This window comes from Neolamprologus multifasciatus, chromosome 6, assembly GCF_963576455.1.
Source record: "Neolamprologus multifasciatus chromosome 6, fNeoMul1.2, whole genome shotgun sequence".
In the NCBI taxonomy this organism is placed as follows: domain Eukaryota; kingdom Metazoa; phylum Chordata; class Actinopteri; order Cichliformes; family Cichlidae; genus Neolamprologus; species Neolamprologus multifasciatus.
The window spans coordinates 26,234,854-26,258,369 of NC_140444.1; the positions used below are offsets into that span (position 1 = coordinate 26,234,854).

The 23,516-nt window shown below is 41.5% G+C and overlaps 1 protein-coding gene across 1 annotated transcript; it reads right to left on the reverse strand.

Annotated features, from left to right (window-relative positions):
• Window positions 1-270: 270 nt before the first annotated feature.
• gatb (glutamyl-tRNA(Gln) amidotransferase, subunit B) lies at window positions 271-23,470 on the reverse strand. The gene is made up of 13 exons (XM_085161798.1): window positions 23,272-23,470; window positions 19,688-19,841; window positions 19,489-19,602; window positions 14,807-15,005; window positions 14,119-14,241; window positions 13,894-14,007; window positions 10,928-11,012; window positions 10,387-10,431; window positions 9,911-10,103; window positions 9,593-9,726; window positions 936-1,014; window positions 674-808; window positions 271-589 (listed from the first exon to the last, which is right to left on the reverse strand). The coding sequence occupies exons 1-13, from the start codon at window positions 23,415-23,417 to the stop codon at window positions 464-466; spliced, it is 1,647 nt and encodes a 548-aa protein (XP_085017924.1). The 5' UTR covers window positions 23,418-23,470; the 3' UTR covers window positions 271-463.
• Between the last annotated feature and the right edge of the window lie 46 nt (window positions 23,471-23,516).

Below are 23,516 nucleotides of genomic sequence, written 5' to 3' on the forward strand. Positions count from 1 at the left end.
GGCCAACATAGCAATAGCCAAATGGCACATTAAGTTATATGGAACGAATTAAACTGAATTACACACATTCGCTTTAAAGGAAAGAATACTTAAGATCAGCTTTTCAGCCATCCCTGATGGCCATGACTACTAGATTTAAATAAAAGAACTGCACATAAAAGCCACCTTGAATATCTTATCACCATGAGTGGACATCCAAAGAAAGATTCGAAATTCTTTTTGTTCACTGGCAAAACAAACTGAACGGCAATGCACCTCCGCTACAGATAGTCACAGTCTGAAAACTTTATTACTTCTCAAACATATAAATACAGACCAGAATAGATTTCAATATTTACAAAATGTCAAAGTCAAAAATAAGAATAGGGGCCTGATTTTTCCATTAGGCCAAAATAGTTTTTATTTTTCTAACATGTCTTATTGTCAGACTGATGCAGTGGCGTCTCACACTACAGTGCAATCTTCACGAGGTCTTCTTCTGTAGAATCGCCCTCACCAGAACTGGATCAGCTCTTCGTTTGGTCTCTTTCTGAACCAGACCCATCAACTTGTTCAGAACTTTTTTGTTCCCGCTTCTGATCGCGTGAACCTGCAGAGAGGCACACAGAAGGATTTTTGGACATGTTTTTGAGATGTTTCACTCGTGATTACACGCGACATTGTGAGCCCTGACCTCATCTGGATGCGAGTCCACCACCTTCTGGCAGATGATGTGCAGCTGTGCGGTGTCACTAACAAGCCCCAAGTCCTGCTCTTGGGTGATCTGCCGGGCTGTCTTGCCTGGTGACCTCCACATCTCCTGGAACACCTAAGAACACGGAGAAACCCGTGAAACGCAGGTGAGAAGCAGAATACAAACAAGCGGTAGCTGGGTGAATGGGTGTTGAATGACAGACCGAAAGGGGATAATTGCATTGTCTGTGTAGCTGACTGACCTGCTTGGCAACTGAAGAGGAGATGTGTCCTGTTTCCTGGAGCTCCAGCAGCTCCGCCAGGGCAGAAGGAGAGATTGGGCTAAAATCAAATTAAGGCGGTAATTTAATCACACTTTAATAGATGGACTTGAATTTGTGATATAAATGGTAGAAGAGATGGGGAGAGGATTGCACCGAAAGGACAAAAGAATCAATCAACATTTGTGATTTGCCTGCGATGTTTTGTCTTTTCCTTGCCTCCCTGTTTATTCCATAGGCCAGCCGTTCCCAAAGTGGGCTTCATGGAGCACCAGAGGTCTACGATCCATGACCGACACATCCAAAAAATAGTTTTCTGCATCAATAAAAATGTACCCTTATATTGTGTGCATTACTTGCACCAACAAAAACTCTGATATGTTTGTGACACATCATCTCCACCTGTCATGAGATCACCCATTTTTCCTCAGGGGGCAACGAACCGTTGCTGCTGTTGCTGCATATGCAGCTATGCGACTGACAAGCACGGCAAAATATTCGACTCAGTCCACGCTGCGAGCACAAACCAGTGACACTGAAATATATGTGCAGGGTTTTCTGGAGCACAGCAATACTAAAATGTATGATCTGTTAGCAAAACAAAGTTGTGATGACAGCCATGGTGTGCAATTGATCTAAAATTATATACCTGATTTTTGCAATATTAACATAAATAGGTCTGAAATATTTAAGAAAAAGACAATTTTCAATCATTTTAATAACATCCAAGAGTACAATGGTACTAAGGACACTGTTCGAAAAAATGAAAGGACCACAAAAAATATCAGATCTCAATGGGGAAAAAAACATTGGCTATGTGTAGTGATATGTAATGTATTAGAAACATCTTGTTGAAAAACATGAAAATGATCAACCTACATAAGACTGAATTAAAAGACACGGAAATCAAAGTGAAATAATGATGTGGCAGGCTAGTCCATTTTGCAGAAATTTTATGTTTAAGGATCTTCTACGGCTTTTTCCAGCTGTCCTAGATTAACCGTCCGTCACCTGGAATCTGCTCCATGCTCTTGAGGCTGTGCTGGGAGACACCATGAACCTTCTGGCAATCGCACATATTGATGTGTCATCCTGAAGGACTTGGTCTACCTGTGCAACTTCAGTAGTGTCCAGGTATCACCTCATGTTAACAGTAGTGACACTGATCCTAGCCAAATTCAATACTAGTAAAAAACATGAGGGGAGGGGATGTCAGTTGCCTCAATCTAGTCTTGAGCATTAAATATTCGAAGATGCATTTTCCTCTTGGCTACTAGATAAACATCACAAAAATGCCAGTTATAAACAATCAGTGTAGACTCTTCTCTGGTAAAACTCATCCAAAACACTCTAAGAGCAGCAGTATTCGTCGTTATAAACAAGGGCAGTGATTGTTAACCGCCACACGTTTTTGGTTTAATAGCAAAATCAAAAAGAAAGCTAAAATGGATTATGAAACTCCCAAGCTGTCCGTCAGCCTCGGCGACATCTGTAAGACAACTGCTGCACTGCAATCAACTGAATAAAAAGCATAGATTTTTAAATAGCTTGAAGTGATGATGATGAGATAGCCTTTATTTGTCAGTTGCAGGTCTTTTGCCCACAACCGAGATGACAGACCTTGCCAACCGTACATACAATACACAAACATCACATTGGGGAGACAGGTCAGGCCAGGTAGCGAGGAAAAAAACATCGAAATGTGTAACACAAAAGGATAATACAGGAATGCACAGATATCAACACACCATAGCACAATAAACACAGACAAGCAACATGGGAAAGAGTTCCAGTGTGTACATCTGATCTGGGACCGCTGCAATCTTCGACTGCGCCTCCAGCTGACCCGATGTACACATCAGAGGGGAGGTAAGCGTTGGAGGTGGCGTTGGATCCGGGGTAGGGAGGGTGATGCGTCAGTGAGTGCTTATCAGTATCAGTATATGTATGTGTGTGCGTGTCCAGAGTTCAGCTGAGACAGAGTCCTTCGCCCTGCCAGGCTAAGTAACCAGTCTTCCAGCCAACCCAGGTGGCCTTGTAGGGAATGGGAAGGAACAGACTAAACACAGTCATTATCAGGGAGTTTTTGTTTGGCTCCAGCCTTGAGCCCACAGCTGGCGCCGAAGGGGTAGCCGGATTATGATGGTAATTTTTCTTTTGCAACAACTCATGAGAATTTCAAGCTGTTCTTTAACACTCCGACACTGGTCTCTCAATCTCCCGTTGGATATCCGCGAGTTTCTCCATGATGTTATTAACCTTCAGTTCCGTGGTCTCGTCATTCTTTTGCTCAAAGAGCAGATTCTGAGACCTCACGACCGCAGTCAGCTGTTCCAAGATGTAATCCAACTTCCGCTCAGAGGTGTTATTCTGAGTATTCACTGCAGTCGTAAGCTCCTCCAAGCTCTTAACCATGCTGCACTCAGTGAGCCCTTTCTGACGAGTCGCGCCTCGTCCCATCGTTTCAATCCCAGCGGGCAGCCTTTGGGGGTTTGAACAGCCAGTTCCGCTTTCTTAATTCTCCGATAAGCCAGGGCCAAGCCAGCTCCGATCAGTAAGAACCCTGTTATCATGGTTCCGAATAGGTAGATATCTTCAGCGTCCTCAATCGACAGTCCCGCCAGGCTCACAATCCTCCATGTCTGCCACCCGTCCATCGTGTATCCGGCAGGGAAAGTCCCTCCAGGGCACTCGGGCTCTCCCGAGCCCAGACTTCTCGTTGAGAAAAGGGTGTCAATAGCATTCAGAGAACAGTTGATCAAATCCATAATTCTCTTTAGGTTTTAGAAACAGACTGTGAGAGAGTGTTCCAGGGAAAGTAATACAAAAACACGAGACTAGACAAGGACATAAGAACTAAGCAGGGAAGATAAGGGAGAGGAGAGGAGAAAAAAATGCGTCCGCCTCCTCTGAGAGCCAAAAAAAAAAAAAAAAAAAAAAAATCTTGCACAAATGGTCAAAATAATTATAAAGTAATGAATACATCTCTGAAAATGTTACAGGCAATATTATAGTGAATTAGTTAAAGTTAAGAATCAACACCTGTGGCAACCCCTCATGTTTTTTAGTAACAAAAATTATGAATAACTGTTTAAAAATGCAGTGAAGTAATTAACACATTCACTTTACACACCAATCAGGGAGAGAAAGCACAAACCTAGCCTCAGGGCATCTCAAGCTAGTCTGCTCCAAGTGCTGATCTCAAGCCTGGAGGGTTGCATCAGGAAGGGCATCATGGGTAAAACCTATGGCAGATCAAATACGTGGATCCGTCTGCTGTGGGAAGAGATTGGGCTAAGATGCTACATGGAGCAAAATGAGCCGTGCCTTCTAGGTCTCTCATTCCACGAGAAAGCACAGGTGACTGGTGCCGCCTATGCTGGAGCCTTGACTCTGTTTACTACCCATGTCATTTATGAAATGCAATAATCCTGGAGTGGATTTTATATATATTTTTCACTGTAGACAGATTAATACTTCTGTAGTATCCAGTAGTGTTATCATTTCATATATCCAGCAGGGCAAAGCAGGCCACTGTTAAGTAACTTACCCTAATATTCACATCACCGCCTCATCTTGTAATATTTCTTTTCGGCTTGTGAGGACAACTGATCAGGATATAAATATACATGAGCGCACTGAACGTATCGGCAAGATCAAATACTCAGGAAGGCACTAAGCTTTTGTGTCTCCTGTTGCTGTTTCCCCATCACCCAAGGCAGGGCCAAGACAAACTACAAAGAGAACGTGAAAAGGACAGCAGCAGGTTTTTGACAAGCATTCGAGTTAGGAATAAGAAAACAGCCGAGTCCAGTGGACTGAAGATGAAAAAGAAAACATCTGATAATAGACCGCCTGTGAGCAAGAAAACTCCCCTTGTGAGCAATGAAGTCGGTTCTTCAGAATCTGGAAAATGATGTTAAACTAGATGATAATTCAGAGGATGAAGGGTGAGAGTGGTAGCACAGCTGAAAAGTTAACAGAAATCAAAGAATGAACAGATGAGATGAAAATAATAATAAGTGGTGAATATTCTGTTAAAATAGAGAGCTAAAGGTAATGCAATAAATAGTTGATACATCCAGAGTCTGCCACTTCGAGCTGCTTCTTCTTCTCTTTTTTGATAGAATTATGCAAACTTAATGAAAGAAACCTGAATATTTCACGACAACTCAATTGAAAAACCTTTTTGTAACAACAGAAGCTTCAGCTTCAGATTTAAGTTCAGCAATAATCTCCCGATATGAATTAGGTGGTTCAGATAAAGGGATACTTTTGCTCATCCAGCTGTTGGGGACAAACCCCCCCCAAAAGGAAGCTGGGATCGAAATAGGGGACCCTCATTATATTTTTTTTCACATCTTCATATTTTTAACATTACCATCATGTGGGCCTGGTGAGACATTTCACAATTCTGTCATCATGCTGTCGCCATCCTGCCACAAATATGCCACTTAGTTTCACTCACAGGCAGCCCCCAGCAGTTTCCCTGGTGGGTGGGAGGGGGGGTTCTGGGAGAGCGACATGTCTGAGCTGGATGAGCTCTTAATGACATGTCTGGAGTTTCACTTCTCTAGCTGTCCCACCAATATGCTTCCCAATTTCTCATTTCATTAATCCAAGTCAATGGCTTAGAGCCAGAGGAGCGAGAGGAAATGCGGGCAGGCCTGACAGGGCAGCAGAGGTCATGCATCAGACATTACTGTAACACTTGGAGAACTTTTATTTGCTAACCAACTTCCGGTTATTTCCTCCCTAGCTCCGAATACTCAAAATATTCCTCCAAGTACTTATATGACTCAGTTTCTAAACCGCTTGCCACTCTTTGTTTTTCTTCAACCCTCCTCCTTTCAACCAAAGCCAGTGCAACGTTACGCATAAATAAACACGAGCTTCTTTGGAGTTCATTCGCACACAAATGCTTCACAACAGTCTGGCAACGGCAGATAAAGCAAAGCTCACACAGCATCTGTGCTGACGTCAGTCCATTACTTAAACTTCATGTGTTGTGTAATGACTCCGGCCTTTAATGAGTTCAAAGAAATTATCATTGTGCTCCATTGCTAATCTCAGTTGGACCAACAGCTCAGACGCCTTTGACCGCTCTCATTTTTCTTTTAGCTGCAGTAATTATTGAACTGCCACTGTAGGAAAATTGCTAGACTGAAAGCGCTGAAATTAGTGTCGGACATTTAGCGTCACACAGTGCCATAAACAGAAACGGTGGGAGACAACAGGTGTTATTTATTCATAGCTGGTGGCCTGAAATGTACCTTTGTCTGTGTGTGCGTGTGGTTTTTTTTTCTTTAATGTTTCAAGTGTAAAAGGTACCATGGCAACTCTTTTCATACCAAATCAAAATCTCTTTAATGTCAAGAGTGTTTTAGAACATCTTCAAGCTAACAGGCTTTCTTATTTAGGGAGAGATCAAGCCTTCAAAAAGCAATTCTCCAAAAAGCTTTCTCACTGACAGAATTAATGAATATCCCAGCTTGCTGTTGTATAGTTATGGATGAGAGTTATTTATGTAACTAAAGCTGTAGTGCTCTCCCTTTCAGATAAACATAAAAAAGCCATCATTCAGAACACTCCACCGCAAAGATAAAAATTTTTTTGGGGGGGGCTGAAAGGTCATTAATCCAGTGCAAATCATCTAGGGGTGTAACTAGTTCAATATTTCAATAACTTTGGCTTTAGTGGCATCAGTCAAAAGTCTGCATTAACAGTTTGTTAGTTTTTTTTCTGAACAACTGCACTGCTGTTAGGATCAGCTGTTTGACTTGAGCCTTACAATGATCAGCTTATTCAAAGCTATGTGTTTATCAGCTGATGAGTTACTTCCTATTAGTGATGGGATTTCCGGCTCTTTTTAGAGATCCGGCTCTTTCGGTTCGGCTCACTAAAAAGAGCCGGCTCTTTCGGCTCCGAACCGGCTCTTCAGGTTGTTTTGTTGCTTTAATTAATTTATTATTAACTAAATATAAAATTATGCACAAAAGGAATTACTAACGTAAAAAAAAGTGGTTTTATTTATATATGTTTATAAACAGATATATGCGGTGGCCCCTAGAGACAAAACACGTACAAACTCCAAAACACATTTCTAGCATGAACTGAACTTCCAAAACAGAGCTACTAGATCACTTAAATTACACAATTGAAAGCATATGTGTATTGTTTGTGTATTTATACACAGGCACTCATATATATTCAAATAATTTAAAAAAAAAAGTTCATTTACCTGTTATTACCACACACCAAATCCGGTCGTTGGTACTTGCTGGTTTGTGTAGCCACTAGGTAACAAAAGCTGCCCCTAGCATCCCGGAGCACTTCTGTTGTCTTTTGTAAGTGTTTTGAGTTTTTACGTGCTTCAGAGTTCGTACGTGATTTGAAGTTTGTATGTGCTTTGTCTGTAGGGGCCACCGTAAATATACTTTTATTTATTCTCTCCACATAAAATGTAATAAATAAATCATATAATACAAAGAGAGAGAGAGAGAGAGTGAGAGAGAGAGAGAGAGAGAGAGAGAGGCACGCTGAGAGAAAGAAAAAAAAAACCCCCAAAACCCCATGTGATGGCTCACGATAAGGAGCCGGCTTGTGTCGTTCACGTCAGAGACCCAGCTCTAAGAGCCATTTCGTTCGCGAATGACCCATCACTACTTCCTATCACACACACGCACACACATTTCCCTAGCCGCTTACCCTATCCCTAACTAGGGATGGGCGATATGACCCAAAATTCGTATCTCGATATATTTTACCTGGACGGCGATATAAGATATATATCTCGATTTTTTTTTTAAAGCCATAAAGTAAGAACAAAAAGAGAGTTCTTAGTCAAAGCTGTGTCCCAGATGTCACACAGGCACTTTTATTAACATAGAGCATAGATGTACATAAAATTTACTCAAAAATAAATTATGAGCATTTATTAAATAATAATGCTCCATAAATAAAAGAAAACAATGTTGTTTTGGTGCATAACAAAAAGCTCACAATTGTGCAGTCAAAATGTAAACTAAAAGATGCAGAGCATAGTAACAAAGACAGATTTCACAGCTGCTCTGTTCCCAACTTCTACTGTGTGACTGACAGCATTGAGTTTGAAATCCTCTTCATAACCACGTCTCTTAACAGGTGCCATTTATGGTCCTTGTACACAGTAGGGTAATATTACGTTGAAGCACAGTACGTATCACTTCGCGAGGCTCCTCGGTAGCCGTAATGCTCTGACAATCCATCAACCGGTGCAGCACCGTAGCTTACCAAAGTCGTACTAAAACATTTTTTGACAGATTGCTGAGCGCTGTGTACCACATAAAATCGCTTCGCGGCCATCAAGCACAACCAGAATTCATACATAAGGCGCGCTGTCAACTTTTGAGAAAATGAAAGGATTTTAGGCTGTGCAGCGCCTCTGGGATGCAAGGCGTTAGCGTGGTTAGCTCGTTAGCGTGGTTAGCTAGCTAACACGTTGACGGCGTCCAGCCCCACGCACGGGGCGATGCGCAGTAACTCGTTAACGGAGATTTGCCGTGTCCATCTTGTCGCTTCCTGCAGGTGAAGCGATGGGGGAGGAGGGGGAGGCCGAGTAATGTTGCGTAAAGACAAAAGTGGACGAAAGAGAGGCAAACTTGCGGCTCCACAAGTATAGTTATAACGTAGCATAGACTATATCGATATAAAGGATATTGTCACATCTTATATCTCGTATAAAAATATATCGATATTTTTTAAAAACTCGATATATCGCCCAGCTCTATCCCTAACCATCAAAAATGAATGCCTAACCCTTAGCCTAATAACCTAATTGTTACCCTGACACTAAAACCACATTTTGAGTCTCAAAAATGCCTTCAAACTCGTGAGGACAGGCACTTTTGTCCTGCTAAGTGATTGCTGGTCCCCACAAATATAGTAACGTTCCAATTTCGGGTCCCCACAAAGATGTCTAGTGGGATTTTTTTGTAACAAAGAATCAATTTCTTTGTTACAAAAAAAAAAATCCCACTACAGTGGAGTTTAACTTGTCAGACCAACTTATCAGAATTTTAACTTCTGAACGATGATGCTGTGAATGCTGGTAAAGGTAAGGTTGATCTTTACACTGTGGCTGCTCCTCTCTTTCAGTCCATCATAACAGCTGCACAATCGCCTCAAAGCCAAAAAACTGTGTGCATAATGTTTTCCAGCAACATAATGTTTAGACAGCAGCCCCGGTGTGTAGCTGCAATTTAACAACTTGAAAGAAACAGCTGTAGGTCCCACCTTTGTTGGGATTTCTGATTAATGAGACAAATGCATTGCACACATTCGGAATATTCTTATTTTTTCTTTACATGAGTTTCCTGACACTCGAAATGCAGTTCATTTCTTTTATTTAGTAGTTTTCAGTCTGAAACAGACTGGGTGCTTCAGGGTCTAATGAAAAGGTGGAACAGAAAGGACTGGTTCACTCATTCAGTCACAGGAAGAACGTGGAAATCCCAAACAGCCAACTAGGAGGTTGTGAGGCAACAGTGCTAACCACTGCACCACCATGCCACCCATGAGACCCCAAGTCTTTACCTGGCGGTTAGATAAATGCTCATCCTGGAACTTGGAGTATGTTTATGTGTCAGTCTGTGTCTCACCTTTGGCACACACTCATATCTTGCTGTTTGAGGTGACCCAGCAGCTCATTTGTTACCCAGCCAATCACCTTCCTTGGCTCCTTCTTGGTTGCCTTTAACACAGCCTCAAAGTAGTCCACCAACCCATCTTCATTCTACATTGACATAAAAAAGTGATTCCTTTACAAACATATTATCTAATTAGAATCAAACAAGCAGAGCTCATCAGTATACAACTACATCCTGTTAAAGTCCAGCAAGCTACACGAGTAAGACCTGATCAACCACTTTTTCTCCCACTGGCTGGTTTCACCCAGTTTCTCCCACTCAGAAACTCACCACCAGAGTGAAGCTGTGCTCAGGTAGGATTTCGTACGTTTGCACCAGCCTGTCTCTTTTGACACTTGGTAGCTCTGGCAGCCCTTCCTTTATCTTCTGCACCACTACCACCTGGCACGCATCAATGCCAGTGGGCAGTGATGCATTATCCTCATACAGAATCAGAGGGGGCAGGTTGGGCTCTGGCATAAACCTGAAAAAGGCAGGAGGGGTGAGTGAAAACAGGGAACAATGTTTTATCAGCAGTACGGGTAAGTTTGGGGAAAAAAGGTCATCTTGTGCTGTCACTTGGCCACCTGATCATTCGACTCCATCAGCCTTGAACCTGTCAATCATTCCCCTACCTAAACCACAACACATTCAACGTCGGTTCACACTTTAGGTGAGGTCTGTTTAGCTACCTGTCAATCTCCAGACCCCAGTAAGAGGATCTTTCTCTGATTTTATAAACACTTACAATATGAACTTACACTCACCTATAATCCTGAAGACCCTCTTTGTCCCTCATAGGTAGAGTCTCCCTAGAAGACAAGGTGGCAGTATCAGAAATGATAACTCAATATGAGAAGATCAAACAAACATGAAAATACTCAAAACAAAGAATGAACATATGTGTGGGGATCCCTTTCAGTGAGCCTGCTTTTCTTCAAACTAGTGGCGTCAGATCTGTGACCACTTTCACAGGAATGAGAAGAAAGACCCACAAGTCATCACCCCACACTGTTTAGCATGCTTCACCATGTACCTCGGATATACAAGACCTCATGGGAGGGAGGTACCAGAGGATGATCAAGGCCTCAGCTGCCTTATTCTGTGAGCTCATAAGCTTGTGAGTAGCACATAGCTCACAGATAACACAGAACGACGGCAGCATCCAAATGGCTCTATTCATCATCATTACCATGATGGTTTGTCCTCAGCAAAGCTCACGACTAATGAAGCAGGCAGAGATCCCAGTCACAGGGTGCTGTAGCGGTTACATCTTGGCATGAAGACGCTGCTTTTTCATCCTCTTACCCTGATTTGGAATCATACGCCCGGGTCTCGTTTTGCACCGTCCCTCCTCTCTGCAGGACATCAATCTGTCTCTGGATCTCATAGTCTGATGAATATCAAGAAGAACATGAACACAAATACAGAACCGCAAATATAATTTGGTGCTAAATGCCAAACACCTGCTGTTATACGCCGGTGATCGTTGACTCTCTGAGTGCTGCCACATTGTAACTCTGATAAACAGCCTTTTGTTTTCCCTGTGACTTTTAAATACCAGTTCAGCAGCAGAGTAAATGTGAAACAACTTAATTGATAAATAACTGAAGCACAGCGCTGCTATATGCCAAAACCTGCATCTAAAGTACTGAAATTTTCTGAGACTACTAGCTTGTTTGAAGTGAAGCTCAGTTAAAAATCAGCAAAGTTATAGCTGACACAAAATCTATGAACAGCTGCAAGAAGTCAGTTAATCATCACATGCTGCTATCACGCAGCTAATTGTTTGTGAATAGCTGTCAGTCCAAAAAACTTACGCTTCACAAGTTACTGTCAGTTTCAACTATGCTTCCTGTCTTAATGCCTCTTCATGAATCCAGCAATTTTGCTTTTACTAAACTGGGTCTATTTCTAGGCACTGACATAGTAAAAATATGATGGTTATGTCCCACTACGCATGCTTTTTCTTTGCTTTTCTATAGCTATCAAATGAAAAAGAGGAATGTATAAAGCCACATGAAAGGGAAATATTGGAGTAAAAGTAACATGAGATTTATTCCTTCCAAGGCAACCAGACTGATTGGAGACTTCGGGAAGTTAGGGGTTCAACCAAGTAATAATCTGGTACAAGTATTTAGTTCATGGATTTAATTAATAAATGCAGCATGACAATTATGTTTTCATAGAGCTGCTAGTCAGATTAAAAATGACAAAAGTTAAAACTTTTTATCCCAACTTTGCTTCTTTCAGCTGCTCCATTTAGGGGTCAGCAGAGGGAACCATCTGCCTCCATCTCACTCTCTTTCTGGCAGCTTCCTCTGACACACCAACCCTATGCATGTCATCCTTCATGACCTCAATGAATCTTCTGTGGTCTTCCTCTTTCCCTCTTGCCTGGCAGCTCTGTCTTCAACATCCCCTATCCATTATATCCACTTTCTCAACCTTGCCTCTCTAACCTTGTCTCCAGACTGATCAACCTGATGCACTCATTTCTAATCCCGGCCACTTTGGTCACTCCTAATGACAAATAAACATCTTCAACTCTGCCATCTCCAGCTGGGCCTCCTGTCATTTTGTCAGTGCCACCATCTCCCTCTCACTACCATTTCAGAAACTTTGCCTTTCACTCTTGCTGCTATCCTTGGGTCCAAAATCACCTCTTGTGTACCGTCCTTTGCTTTGGATGGTTGACCCAACATATTTAAACTCTTGTACCTTTACTCCTTGCAGCTTTGTGTTACCTCTGCCCCCTTCTCACTCACACGCACATGTATTCTCTTTTGCTTCTACTGACTTTCATTGCTCTGCTCCTCAGAGCACACCTCCACCTCTCCAGCCTCTCTTCCACCTGCAATGTTGTCTGCAAACATCATAGTCCACAGAGTCTCCTGCCTGATCTCATCTGCCAACCTGTCCATCAACACACTGCAAACAAGAAGGGGCTCAGAGTAGACTTACCTCAACCTTGAACCCATCTGTCACTCCTACTGCACACCTCACCACTCTGCACTCATAAATGTCCTGTACCACCCTCAGATAGTTTTCTGCCATTCCTGAGTTCCTCATGCACTTCCACAGCTCCTCTCTTGGCATCCTATCATATGCTTTCTCTAGGTCCACAAAGACCTCAGTGCAACTCCTTCTGACCTTCTCCATCCTTTTCCATCGACCTGCTCAAAGCAAACATCTCATCTGTAGAGCCCTTTCTCTGCATGAAGCCATACTGCTGCTCACTGATCGTCACCTCACTTCTTAGCCTTGCTTCAATAACTCTTTCCTATAACTTCATGGTATGGCTCATCGAGTTATCCCTTTTTAGTGACTAAAGCTCTGCACATCACCCTTGTTCTTGAAAATTGGTATCAGTGTGCTTCTTCCTCATTCCTCAAGCATCCTCTCGTTCTCCAGCACTGTGTTAATCAGTCTGAATAAAAAGTGCATTGTTCTCTCTCCTAGACATCTCTGTACCTCCAAAACTATCTGTACAAAGTTCTTGGATGCTGCCTCTTAATTCTCTTATTCATCTTTAGCAAATGAAAAACTGTCTAGATTGTATTCCTCCACCAACCATGGGTGAAGTTTGCACCCATGCTATTTTATTATGATCAAGGGAACATTCAGCAAATGTTTAATATTTGTGACACAGGGATGTAAAAATATAAGTGATTTTACTTGATTGATTGATATATTGTAAAGGAAATGTAAGTGTAAAAATTTGAGAGTCAGCTTCCAAGTTTTGAATTTTTGGCTAATAAAGCCAATCTATAGAACATCTGCTACATATGTCATGTCAAGTTCAGCAACTTAATAACTGTCCTAAAAAGCCGTTCATGCAATCTGAAGAAGAAAACACTCACAGCTTGTTCATTTTACCTCCGCTTTTAATACAAGAGCCATAATCAAAGTACAGCAGCACTGTGGAGAGCATAGTAACCAACTGTGAAGTATTGCAATATAATAGCTGCACTACAGCGTGTGTCAAAATCAGCTCAACATATCCTAGGCACAAGACATCTTGACCTGGACAATATTACCACAAGCTGGTAGATGCAGCTACCACAAAACGCAAAACTCTATTTCTAAACACTATTTCATCCTGAACATGACCTGTTTAAATGTCAACTAAAAAAGGACTAAAATGTGTGAGCAATCATGCGTGCAGTTAAGACCCTTTCAGATAAAGTAAATTCAAAAAATAAATGATTAAATGCCTGAGGCGCTTTCTGCTATTCTTGTTACTGAGTCTCAAACTTTTTATCGGTGCTTACCTATAGCTCTGGCAAGGTATCGAATGCTGTTGATGTTCTTCACCTCTGTCCTGACACCCAGTGGCTCTCCGGGTCTGTGCACCGAGACGTTGGCATCCACTCTCAGCTGCCCCTCTGAGCAAAAAGAGGTGAAAAGATGCACGCGGAGAGAGTTAAGTTTAGGTTTAGAAGTGTGGCAGCTTGGAAGCACAAGAGAAGGAGAGAGACAGAGAGTGATTTCCATACCAGACATATTGCCTTGACAGGTGCCTAGAGCTTGCAGGATGAGCTGCAGCTCTCTGACAGCTGCAGCAGCCTCCTCTCCACAGCTCATATCTGGCTCCATCACCAGCTCCATCAGACCTACACCTGAAGACAGCAACGTTTCACATCTCAAGGGTCTGGAGCTCAGTGACAAACCCTTGCTTTGTTGATTAACCTTATATTAGTTTTTAAAAATCAAAACATTATGACTGGAATTCTATGACTTTTCCAGCTGCTGCTGCTGTCTGTCAATCATAAAAACATCTTCTTTAAAATAGTTTAATTTCTTAATCAAAAGATGGTTTAGGAAAGTCAACTGCCAGACACCTGCTGCTACACGCTGGCAGCCCTCAGGCCTCTGACACATTATAACTCTGAGGTTTTTCTTCCAGTGACTGTTAAATACCAGTTCAGTGGCGGAGTAAACAGCTAATCAATGAGTAGTAAATATGCAGTAAATACACTATTTGCCGGTGTCCAATTGTTTTTAGCTGTAGTTCTTGATAAAAATAAATCAAGCAAAGACCGGTTTAGCTCAGTGACGGCTTTTAAATGGCATCAGGACAATCACAGGAATAAGCTGCCACTATTGGATGTACAAGACAGATGAGCAGGACTGATTTATCATTGATTTTTTTTCATTGAGCAGACTCTTCCTCTGTATTGCTACCTGCTCTGTTGAGGTCTATGAGTGTCTGGCTGCGGACGTCATCGTGGAGACTCTTGCCGCTGTCCTGTTCCAGCTGAATCTGTTTGATGGTCACATTTTTTCTCATCACCTGGTTCCTCTTTTTCCCTCCAAGGAGGCTGTAAGTAAGCACGCCATCTACTGCGATTGGCAAACGTTGTTGAGTGATCTGGTATCCAGCCTAAAACAAGAGAATACAATACAAAAAAATTCAATAAAACAAAAAATAGAACCTGAAAACATGCCCCAATTTACTGTGTGATTAAAAGACATGTCCTATAATTATTATGTTAGCTGCTATGTGAATTAAAGTATAGTGAAATATATGAGTGCTGGATAGCTGGTTGGTTGAAGACTGGTTTGTTAAATGCCAATATGGACCACATATCTCTGAGGAATGGTTCCGGCACCTTGTTGAACTCGTGCCATGAAGAATTAAAGCAGCTCTAAAGGCAAAAAAGGGTCCAATCCAGTACTAGCAAGGCATACCTAATAAATTGTCAGTGAGTGTATATGTGTTTAAAATAGGAATTTCATCTCCTTTTTAACTGAATGAAGAAATGATCCTTCACTTTGTTTAACCAATACATCCTTTTAATTATAGAAGAAAGACTGTTTCGTGAAGTCTTGCAGTAGCGTTTTTGCAGCGTCATGGGTGCATGTAAAGGTCTGGCGCGGAGCGTCAGTTAGACACGGGGATTGGCTCGGCTGTCATAATGCAGAAGGAGCTGGCATTTCACTCAAGGTTTCTGCTCACAAAAGCACAATATTTCATGAGCTCCTCTATTTCTAGAAGAACCTGCTGCCCCGAGTATTAATTCCGACGTTACCACGGCAACCACATCACAAGACCTAAACATTAATCACACTTATGCTAAGGAGACTGAGGACGTGGGAGAAGAGATTGGGGGGGGGGGGCCTGTTAGTCACCGGCTTTTTGTACAATGCGCCTGATCGACACGATCAATCACCTCCACAACTCCTCCTTTTAAAAGAAACAGGAAGAAAACAACACAAGATTCCTGGAGATGTTCTTTTTTAACTTCTGCTCCTCTTGGTGGATTTGATCTGTAAATCCGCAAGATTTTGTGACTACCGTTGCAGCTCATCAGAAATCCCCCCTTTTCCACTTAATCCTTTCACGAGTTTTGTCTCTGGTCATTGAAAACGACAATTTCTGCAGGCGAAAGTGCAACCAACTACTGACATTAGGGAGCATCTGAACAAGTGGAGACAATTTACATTTCCTGCATAATAAATCAGCTGCTTTTTGGATGAGCCATGTTTGCTGTTAACAGCATCCTTGTACCCACATTAAGCTTTCGCAATTACTCTGACAGCACACGGAGCCCTAATGAGCACTTCTTGAGACTCGTACAGATGCATGTCTGCTCACACGCCGTTTCAAGCAGGATCAAACGCGCACACACACTTTCAACTCTTTTCCACATTGTGAGCCCCTGAGTCATTTTCTGACTCATTCCAAAGTCTAAACAAACAAGACTCAGTCGGTCGTCTAATTCCTCGCCCCTGCACACCGATGTTTTTCCCCGCCGAGGTCACAAAGACATTTCATTTCTCTCATTAAACACAAGTCAAAGCTTCAATGGCCAGGCCATGTCTGTTTATTTGGAAACTTAATATCTCAAGGAAATTGTAATTATTTAGATGAGCGTGGAGCTGCTGAGGCATGTTATTAAAGGGCTGTTAAAAACTTTATATATGTGCCTTGCCTGCCATTTCAATTCAATGAAGGAATGCTGCTCGGACAGCGGCATTAATCATTTAATGAGCAACTGTGGTGTTTTACAAAATGCAATCAGGGATTTCTACTGGAACATATCAATAATGTACAATGCAATTTACAAATGTATTTTTCAAGGGCGGGATAATTTCTCCCTCGATCCTGTTCCACGTTTGGTTTTTACGAGCACAGACTGCACTCAAACTTTTGGTGGAATGTGAAGAATATTCCATCATCTGCATAATTAAAGCCACTCTGACTCTGAGATTATCAAGCTGCTTCACTGAGACAGACCACCCTCTTTAAGCAGCTGTGAGAGTAATGGAAACTAAGTGATTATAAAGCAGACTACACTAGGTATTTAAAACATCAATAAGGCTTTGGGATAAAACCTACTGGCACGAGTTCTCAAAAGAAAAATAATAATCTTAATCCTGCCGTGTGTGTTGAGGATGAATCCAAAGGAGATGATGTAAAGTTCTGCAAACATGCAAGAAAGCGAGAGGAGCCCAACAATAATCCCCACGCTTCTGGAGGGGATTTTGCTGGAAGATTGATGAACTTTGAGAGGAGACAGTGTATCATTTACAACAGTGAAAATGTGCACTGCTGCCACAAAATCAGTAATTCCCCTAAAATTAAACGGGAGAACGTCAATCTGTAAAGATCTGCATATAATGGATGTTCTTCATCATGCTTATGCAGTCACATCTGCACACAATAAAGTCAAGTTAGATGAGAAAGTAAATAAATAAAACCACCAGCTAAAGTTTTTTGTTTTTTGCTTGCTACTCTCCATAATCACCTTCTTTGAGCAGTTTCACTGAAATATGGTACACTCCAAAGAAAATGAAACTTTTATTTAGTCCATAATTACCCTCTTCATTACTTTGCCCAAAGCTCTGTTAGCAAAATGTCTTACCAGGGCTGGCTACACTTTGAAAACAAACTTGAAAAGTAAAATTCTCTTACACCTTTCTTTTGAGAAATTTCTAGATTGATTAGCAGGAGGTCTCTGTTGGGTAAGTCACTGTAGAGCTCCCATGACATTTTGTCTGTTCCATCCAAGCCTTAAAATGTCATTTATAATGGCAGTAAAATTACCCCAGGGCTACTGAAGGGTTGAGAAACCTTTCCATGCAAGCACTCCATTACAGAAAGCAAAGTGAATATGATTTGGGCAAGACAGTTTAATGGAAATATCACCGTTAAAGAGGGTTTTTTGGGAGGTTGGGGTATCTCTTCCAGTATTGCTACTATTCAGCTTATACATCCTGCCGTTAGATATTTAAATACTGCATGCCCTGGCCCCCTGTGACCGACTCCTGTGGGGGCCATGCCTGCTGGGGATGTTTAGCAATCCTCCTAACCTTCTTTCATGTTCTCTCTTACATGTCCTGCTTTTTTTTTTAAATTTTAAATAATGTGTTTAATTTAACATTCACTTATTAATTTTTCTTCTCTCACTTCAAGATAAACAGTTTTTTCTCTGTTTTTCTATTTATGCATGACTATTTAAGCATACAGACATTCAGCAGCCAACTATAACATTAGAACCTGCAGTCACAAAGGCCTTGTCACTTTTGTTTCCTTCTTTTCCCCATTCGGTGCATTTTTCTTTTCTTTTTTTAAAGCCAATCCCCAGTGATTTAAAAAGTGCAGAGGAGATGAGAATTAGCACATCCAAGTCTCAGTGCGTATTCCAGGTCATGGAGCAATTACTGCACCAAGTGAAGGGAGTTTAAGCATCTTGGGGTCTTAAAAGCTAAATTAGGAGTGTGTTTGCTTTGCAGCGGGATGCTGTTTGGCAACACCTTTGAAAGTCCTGGTTACTGAATTGGATCTCTTGGCTGCATTTGTGGTGTTGATCTCTACTGGCATGTTTTAAATGCAATTTTCTGACCACCAGTTTTGGTGTGTCAAAATCTAGTAAGTTTTGTATTATGCTTAGCAGGTATCTGTGGGTCTGTTTGTGAGATGCTTAGCACTCTACTCTCTCCTTCGAATATGGGCTTCAAACCAGCAACATGATATGATGCTAACAAAATCTCCAAGCAGAGCTTCAGAAACCTATGGTTGACATCACGATGGCTTTGTCCATTTTTTTTCTTTACATACAGTCTATGAGTTTAGCACACACTCGAACTTTACACTGCTACAAGTTATTGGTTTGGCTGGATCCGTTCTGCTGCTTTAAGAGGGGGTATTCAACAGTAACCATATGGATAGTTTCAATTAAGAGTGCGATAGCCAACATTACAAAACACAAACATCCACTTTAAGAAAATGGCCGGCAGCCAATATCCAAATAGAGCCCATTATTGGTTAATGACTGGAGATCATTCAGTCTCTGCTCACCCAACTATTTTACTTTCACTATTTAATTTACAATTTATAATATTAGCTCACAGTTAATATGATAAGTTGTGAATCTGTGCAGTTCCATCCAGTTACTTTATGTATGGTTTTTCCAATTCTGATAATGACTGAAATTAAGTAAATAAATTAAGAGAGCAAGCACCAAATTAACAGCATGGAGGAGGCAATGACCTGTGGATAATAAAAAAATTGAAGTGAACTGAAGGAAATGAGCTGGCAAGTTAAAAGCACTGGTCATTTTCAGTGTTATTTTTCTGTGTATGTGGGGAAAACACTGCCTTTTTGCTTCTTCTGCAAGACTTGCTCACCATTTAAATTAGAGCTCACGGATGGGAGAGTTCACCGGAACAGTTGTGATGGAAAGGCGGGAAGCAGACGAGCACAGCTTGCATAAAAGTCAAAGCAAGGAAGCAGCGTGGAGGATGATAATGAGTCCTGTCTCTTAGATAACCCCTGTCTCCTGTGCTATCACTCTCCTTCTCACCGATCCCTAGATGCTGCACAGAAAGTGACAACTGAGGACAGGAAAACGAGAACTTACAGGGAGGTCAGCGTAAAAGTAGTGTTTCCTGTCAAAAAGTGACTTCCTATTTACGGCGCAGTTGAGAGCCAGTCCTGTCATCACCGCTGCTTCGACGCAGCGCTTGTTCAGGACCTGGGGACACACGGGGACATTATGGGGACAGATGATCTAAGAATGACAGGTTACGTTTATTCTAATCACACGAAGCATAACTTACAGGTAATGTGCCGGGTAAGGATGCATCAAAGAATGACACCAGGGAATTCGGAGGAGCCGAGAAGCGAACCGGAGCACCGGAGAACAGCTTGGTACTGGAGTTAATCTGAGCATGAATTTCCAAACCCACCACACCGACCAGCTGCTGGGGAGCACTGAGACACGCGGTACAGAAACAAAAAACATGAAAGAAAATTCAACTACACAGGTGGGCTGTATTTGTGTACTATGGCAAAGGAAAATACAATCTGGCTTTGAGGTGTTAAGGAAATGAGCAAATTTCATGCTGGGTTATGGGTTTGAAGTGTGTTTAGATGCCTACAATTACACTTTATAATTGGCAGTGCTTTTGATGTACACTGTTTTCTCACAAAGGAAGCAAAAGCACAAAAGACGTTGAAGAAGAAGAAAAAGAAGAAGAAGACGTTTTGTCCTTTTCCAAAGAGTTTGCAAGGACATCTTCCCATATGGCTCTGAAACTATGTTCAGACACTGGGACCTTTCACCTTGAAAGGCCTTATTCTGTCAGTTTATATTCTGCTTTAATAAATTCTGCATTCAATAATGTATGCAGAAACCTGTGTTTTGTTTTGTTTACAGCTGTTGTCAAATAAGCCAGAGGCTGGGCTTGGAGACTATAACTTATCTTAAGCCCTAAAAACTTTATTCTGACCTACTATGTGGCCCACAGGAACAAATGTGGGTAGGTTGCAAATGACACAACTTTATGAAACTACACTTTCTCAGTTCATTAATAAAAACGTGAAAAACGCCATAACAGACTCAAAGATGAATGAACAGCACGAGTCAAAACAGCTGTTCAGTTTCTGGCTTTGCTTTTGAAAAGTTAGTGTTTCCACTTCTGGTCCCACTTACAGATTCTTGGTAGTGTCGTGATGTCCTGACAATATGAAAGTTAAGCTCACTTTCAGGCACTGAGGATTTTTTTTATCAATCATCTGAATGAAATATAATCCTAATAGAGAGAATAAATAATAATCTTCTTTAGTGCTGTTCGATATAATGATATATATCGGATGATGATATAAAAACGTCTATCTTTGTTTGGTGGTGTCACAAAATAAACTGTTTTGTCATCGTTTTGATGGTCACTGTAGTGGCTATATTAATTTTTTAAAGTTCTCTCATTCTCTTATATGTAATATAACCACACTACTGACGGACAAGCGCTTGTTTTTATGCATTGTGGTTAGCAACAATGACGGTAACAGCATCGCGTGTCCGCTTGTTTATGTTCCACATAAACCTTTCACAATAAAGCTCAAGATCCTGTTGAGACTTTTCAGAATAAACTGAATCACGTGAAAGAGCAGATTATTTACGGATGAGAAGTTAAAAAAAAAAAAAAAAAAAAGAGCCGCTTTTTGCTTGTATCTAGATACAAGCAAAAAGAATTGCAGCCACAGTTATATCTGTGACCCCTGAGAAAAACTAGTAGGAAAGCTTAGTGTCTGCGCCACAACAGATGTTCTACTCAAGTGGCACTTTGATGTTCAATTCAATTCAATTCAGTTTTGCTTATGTAGTGCCAAACCACAACCACAATTGCCTTAAGGTGCTTATACTGTAAAGTAAAGACCCTATAATAATACAGTAGTTATTTAAATTGCATTATGTTGTAGCCTTGATTTAATATCCTAAAGGAGTGTGACTGGTACATAGTGGACTGATATTGTGTAGTTTCTCTCAACTGAAACATGCACGCAATCCTAAAGCACTCTTCAGAGATGAAAAGATTAAAATGTCTGTCTGCATTAATCTGTTTAACTCGTGGCATCCTGTTATTCAGACACAGACTGCATTTGATGTATGATACACTGCACGACAGTAACATGATTTCTGCCACAGATGTAAGAGGCTTGGTGAGCATCCTGAATGAAAGGCTCCATATTGTCTTATTCTGTCTCCGTGTAATCTTTCACATTACACCACATGTTGACGTCATCTGTTATTACAGTGTTCTAACGGCATCCTGTGACCATGGCAGATGGATAACTTGTCTCTTCGAGTGACTCTATGGACAAAAGCACAGAGACTGCTGTCTGTACTGTTGCCTTAACCCTTTGAAAAGCTAAATAAAACTGATAAAGACAACATCGCCTATGCTTAGCAAAAGGCACCCCCTGGTATCACCAGGTCTCTAAATGTCCTCCTTCATTACACCCATGAATTTTCTCTGTAGTCTCCCTGTTTTTCCTCCTGCCTGACAGCTCCATATTCAACATCCTTTATCTAATATAGACACACAATGTGTTTTTTTTTCCTTAGCTGCTCTATAGCTTTCACATAAAACAGAGTAAAAAGAAAAATAACTAATTTTAAATTGGGCTAGAAGCATAAAGCCACATGAAACTGAACTATTTAAGTAGAATAAAAGTAACATGACATTTTTTTTTTTGCTCCAAGGCAACCGGTTGAGTCTCCAGGAAGTAGTAAAAATCTGGTACATAACCATACCTAAACTGAAACTATGATGGTAGTTTTTTAACAAACTTTTTAACAAATTCACAACAACCCTCAGCATGTCCTCCTCTACCTCCATGAATCTTCTCTGTTGCCGTGCCTGGCAGCTCCATCTTTAACATCCTTTGTCCATTGTATCCACTATCTTGGCCACTCGGTACACATCTAAACCACCTCGGCCTTGACTCTGAAACTTTGTCTCCAAAATGGTAAAACTTGAACTGTCACTCTGATGAACTTATTTCTAATACAGTCCGTTCTGGTCACTCACAAAGGAAATCTAAACACCTCCAGCTCAGCTTCCTGTCTTTTTGTCAATGATACCATCTCCAAACCATACATCATACATCCCACTACCATCTCGTAAACCTTCCCTTCAATCTTGCTGCTATCCTTGTGTCGTAAATCCCATCTCCGCTCCTCCACCCTGCCTGCACTTTTTTCTTCACCTCTTTTGAGCGTTGTCCTTTGCTTTGGTTGACCCCAACTTCTTTGCCTCTGCTTCCTGCAGCTTTACTGTTGCACCTGCTGTACCTCTCTTCCATGCACACGTTCTATCTTGCTTCTACTGATTTTCATCCATTTTCTCTCCTTTATTATTGCTCATCTATCTTAGGTCAAGCCCTAAGAAAATATTTGCACCGTTAGCTCAGCCACTAGATTTGTATCACCTTCAAAACTACACAGCAGAGTGGCGCAGCGGAAGCGTGCTGGGCCCATAACCCAGAGGTCGATGGATCGAAACCATCCTCTGCTAACTGTTTTTAACCGAGCCACAAGATAAAGCTTATACTCCAAATGTCGTATAAAAGACTAATAAACGTATATTAAGCTGTTCGACCACATGAATGCATAATGTTCAGGGCGTATTTTGTTGATGAAATCGCGAACCATGTCGCATACGTAGTATTCTTTTGTCTGCAGTTTTTTTCACCAGGCTGACAAGTGAAGGCTGCCGTTAATGACTTTTCTCACCCGGCTGCTGTTAATAAGAAGACCCTAAAGAGGTATTATTATAGCTCAACACCAAGGCAACATGCAGGTTAACCTGCAGGTCAGAGACGATAAACGCACACACAATATCTCAGCACCCTTTCTTACCTTCGTGCCCTCTGCGGGAGTTGAGCGTGGCACTGTGGGCTTGTGGTGCTCACGGCCCTAACTGCGTACGAAGCCTTTGGACGCAAGGCTGATATTTGTTTTATATTATTGAGCAGCTCACTTGCTGCAACACAGGAGGCAGCCATGTTGGTGTCGCTGCTCTGACAAACACGGGAATTGTAGTTTTTTAAAGTAGCAGTTACTACGCCGCTTGCTGAGGTTTAAAACTACAAGCCCCAGCATTG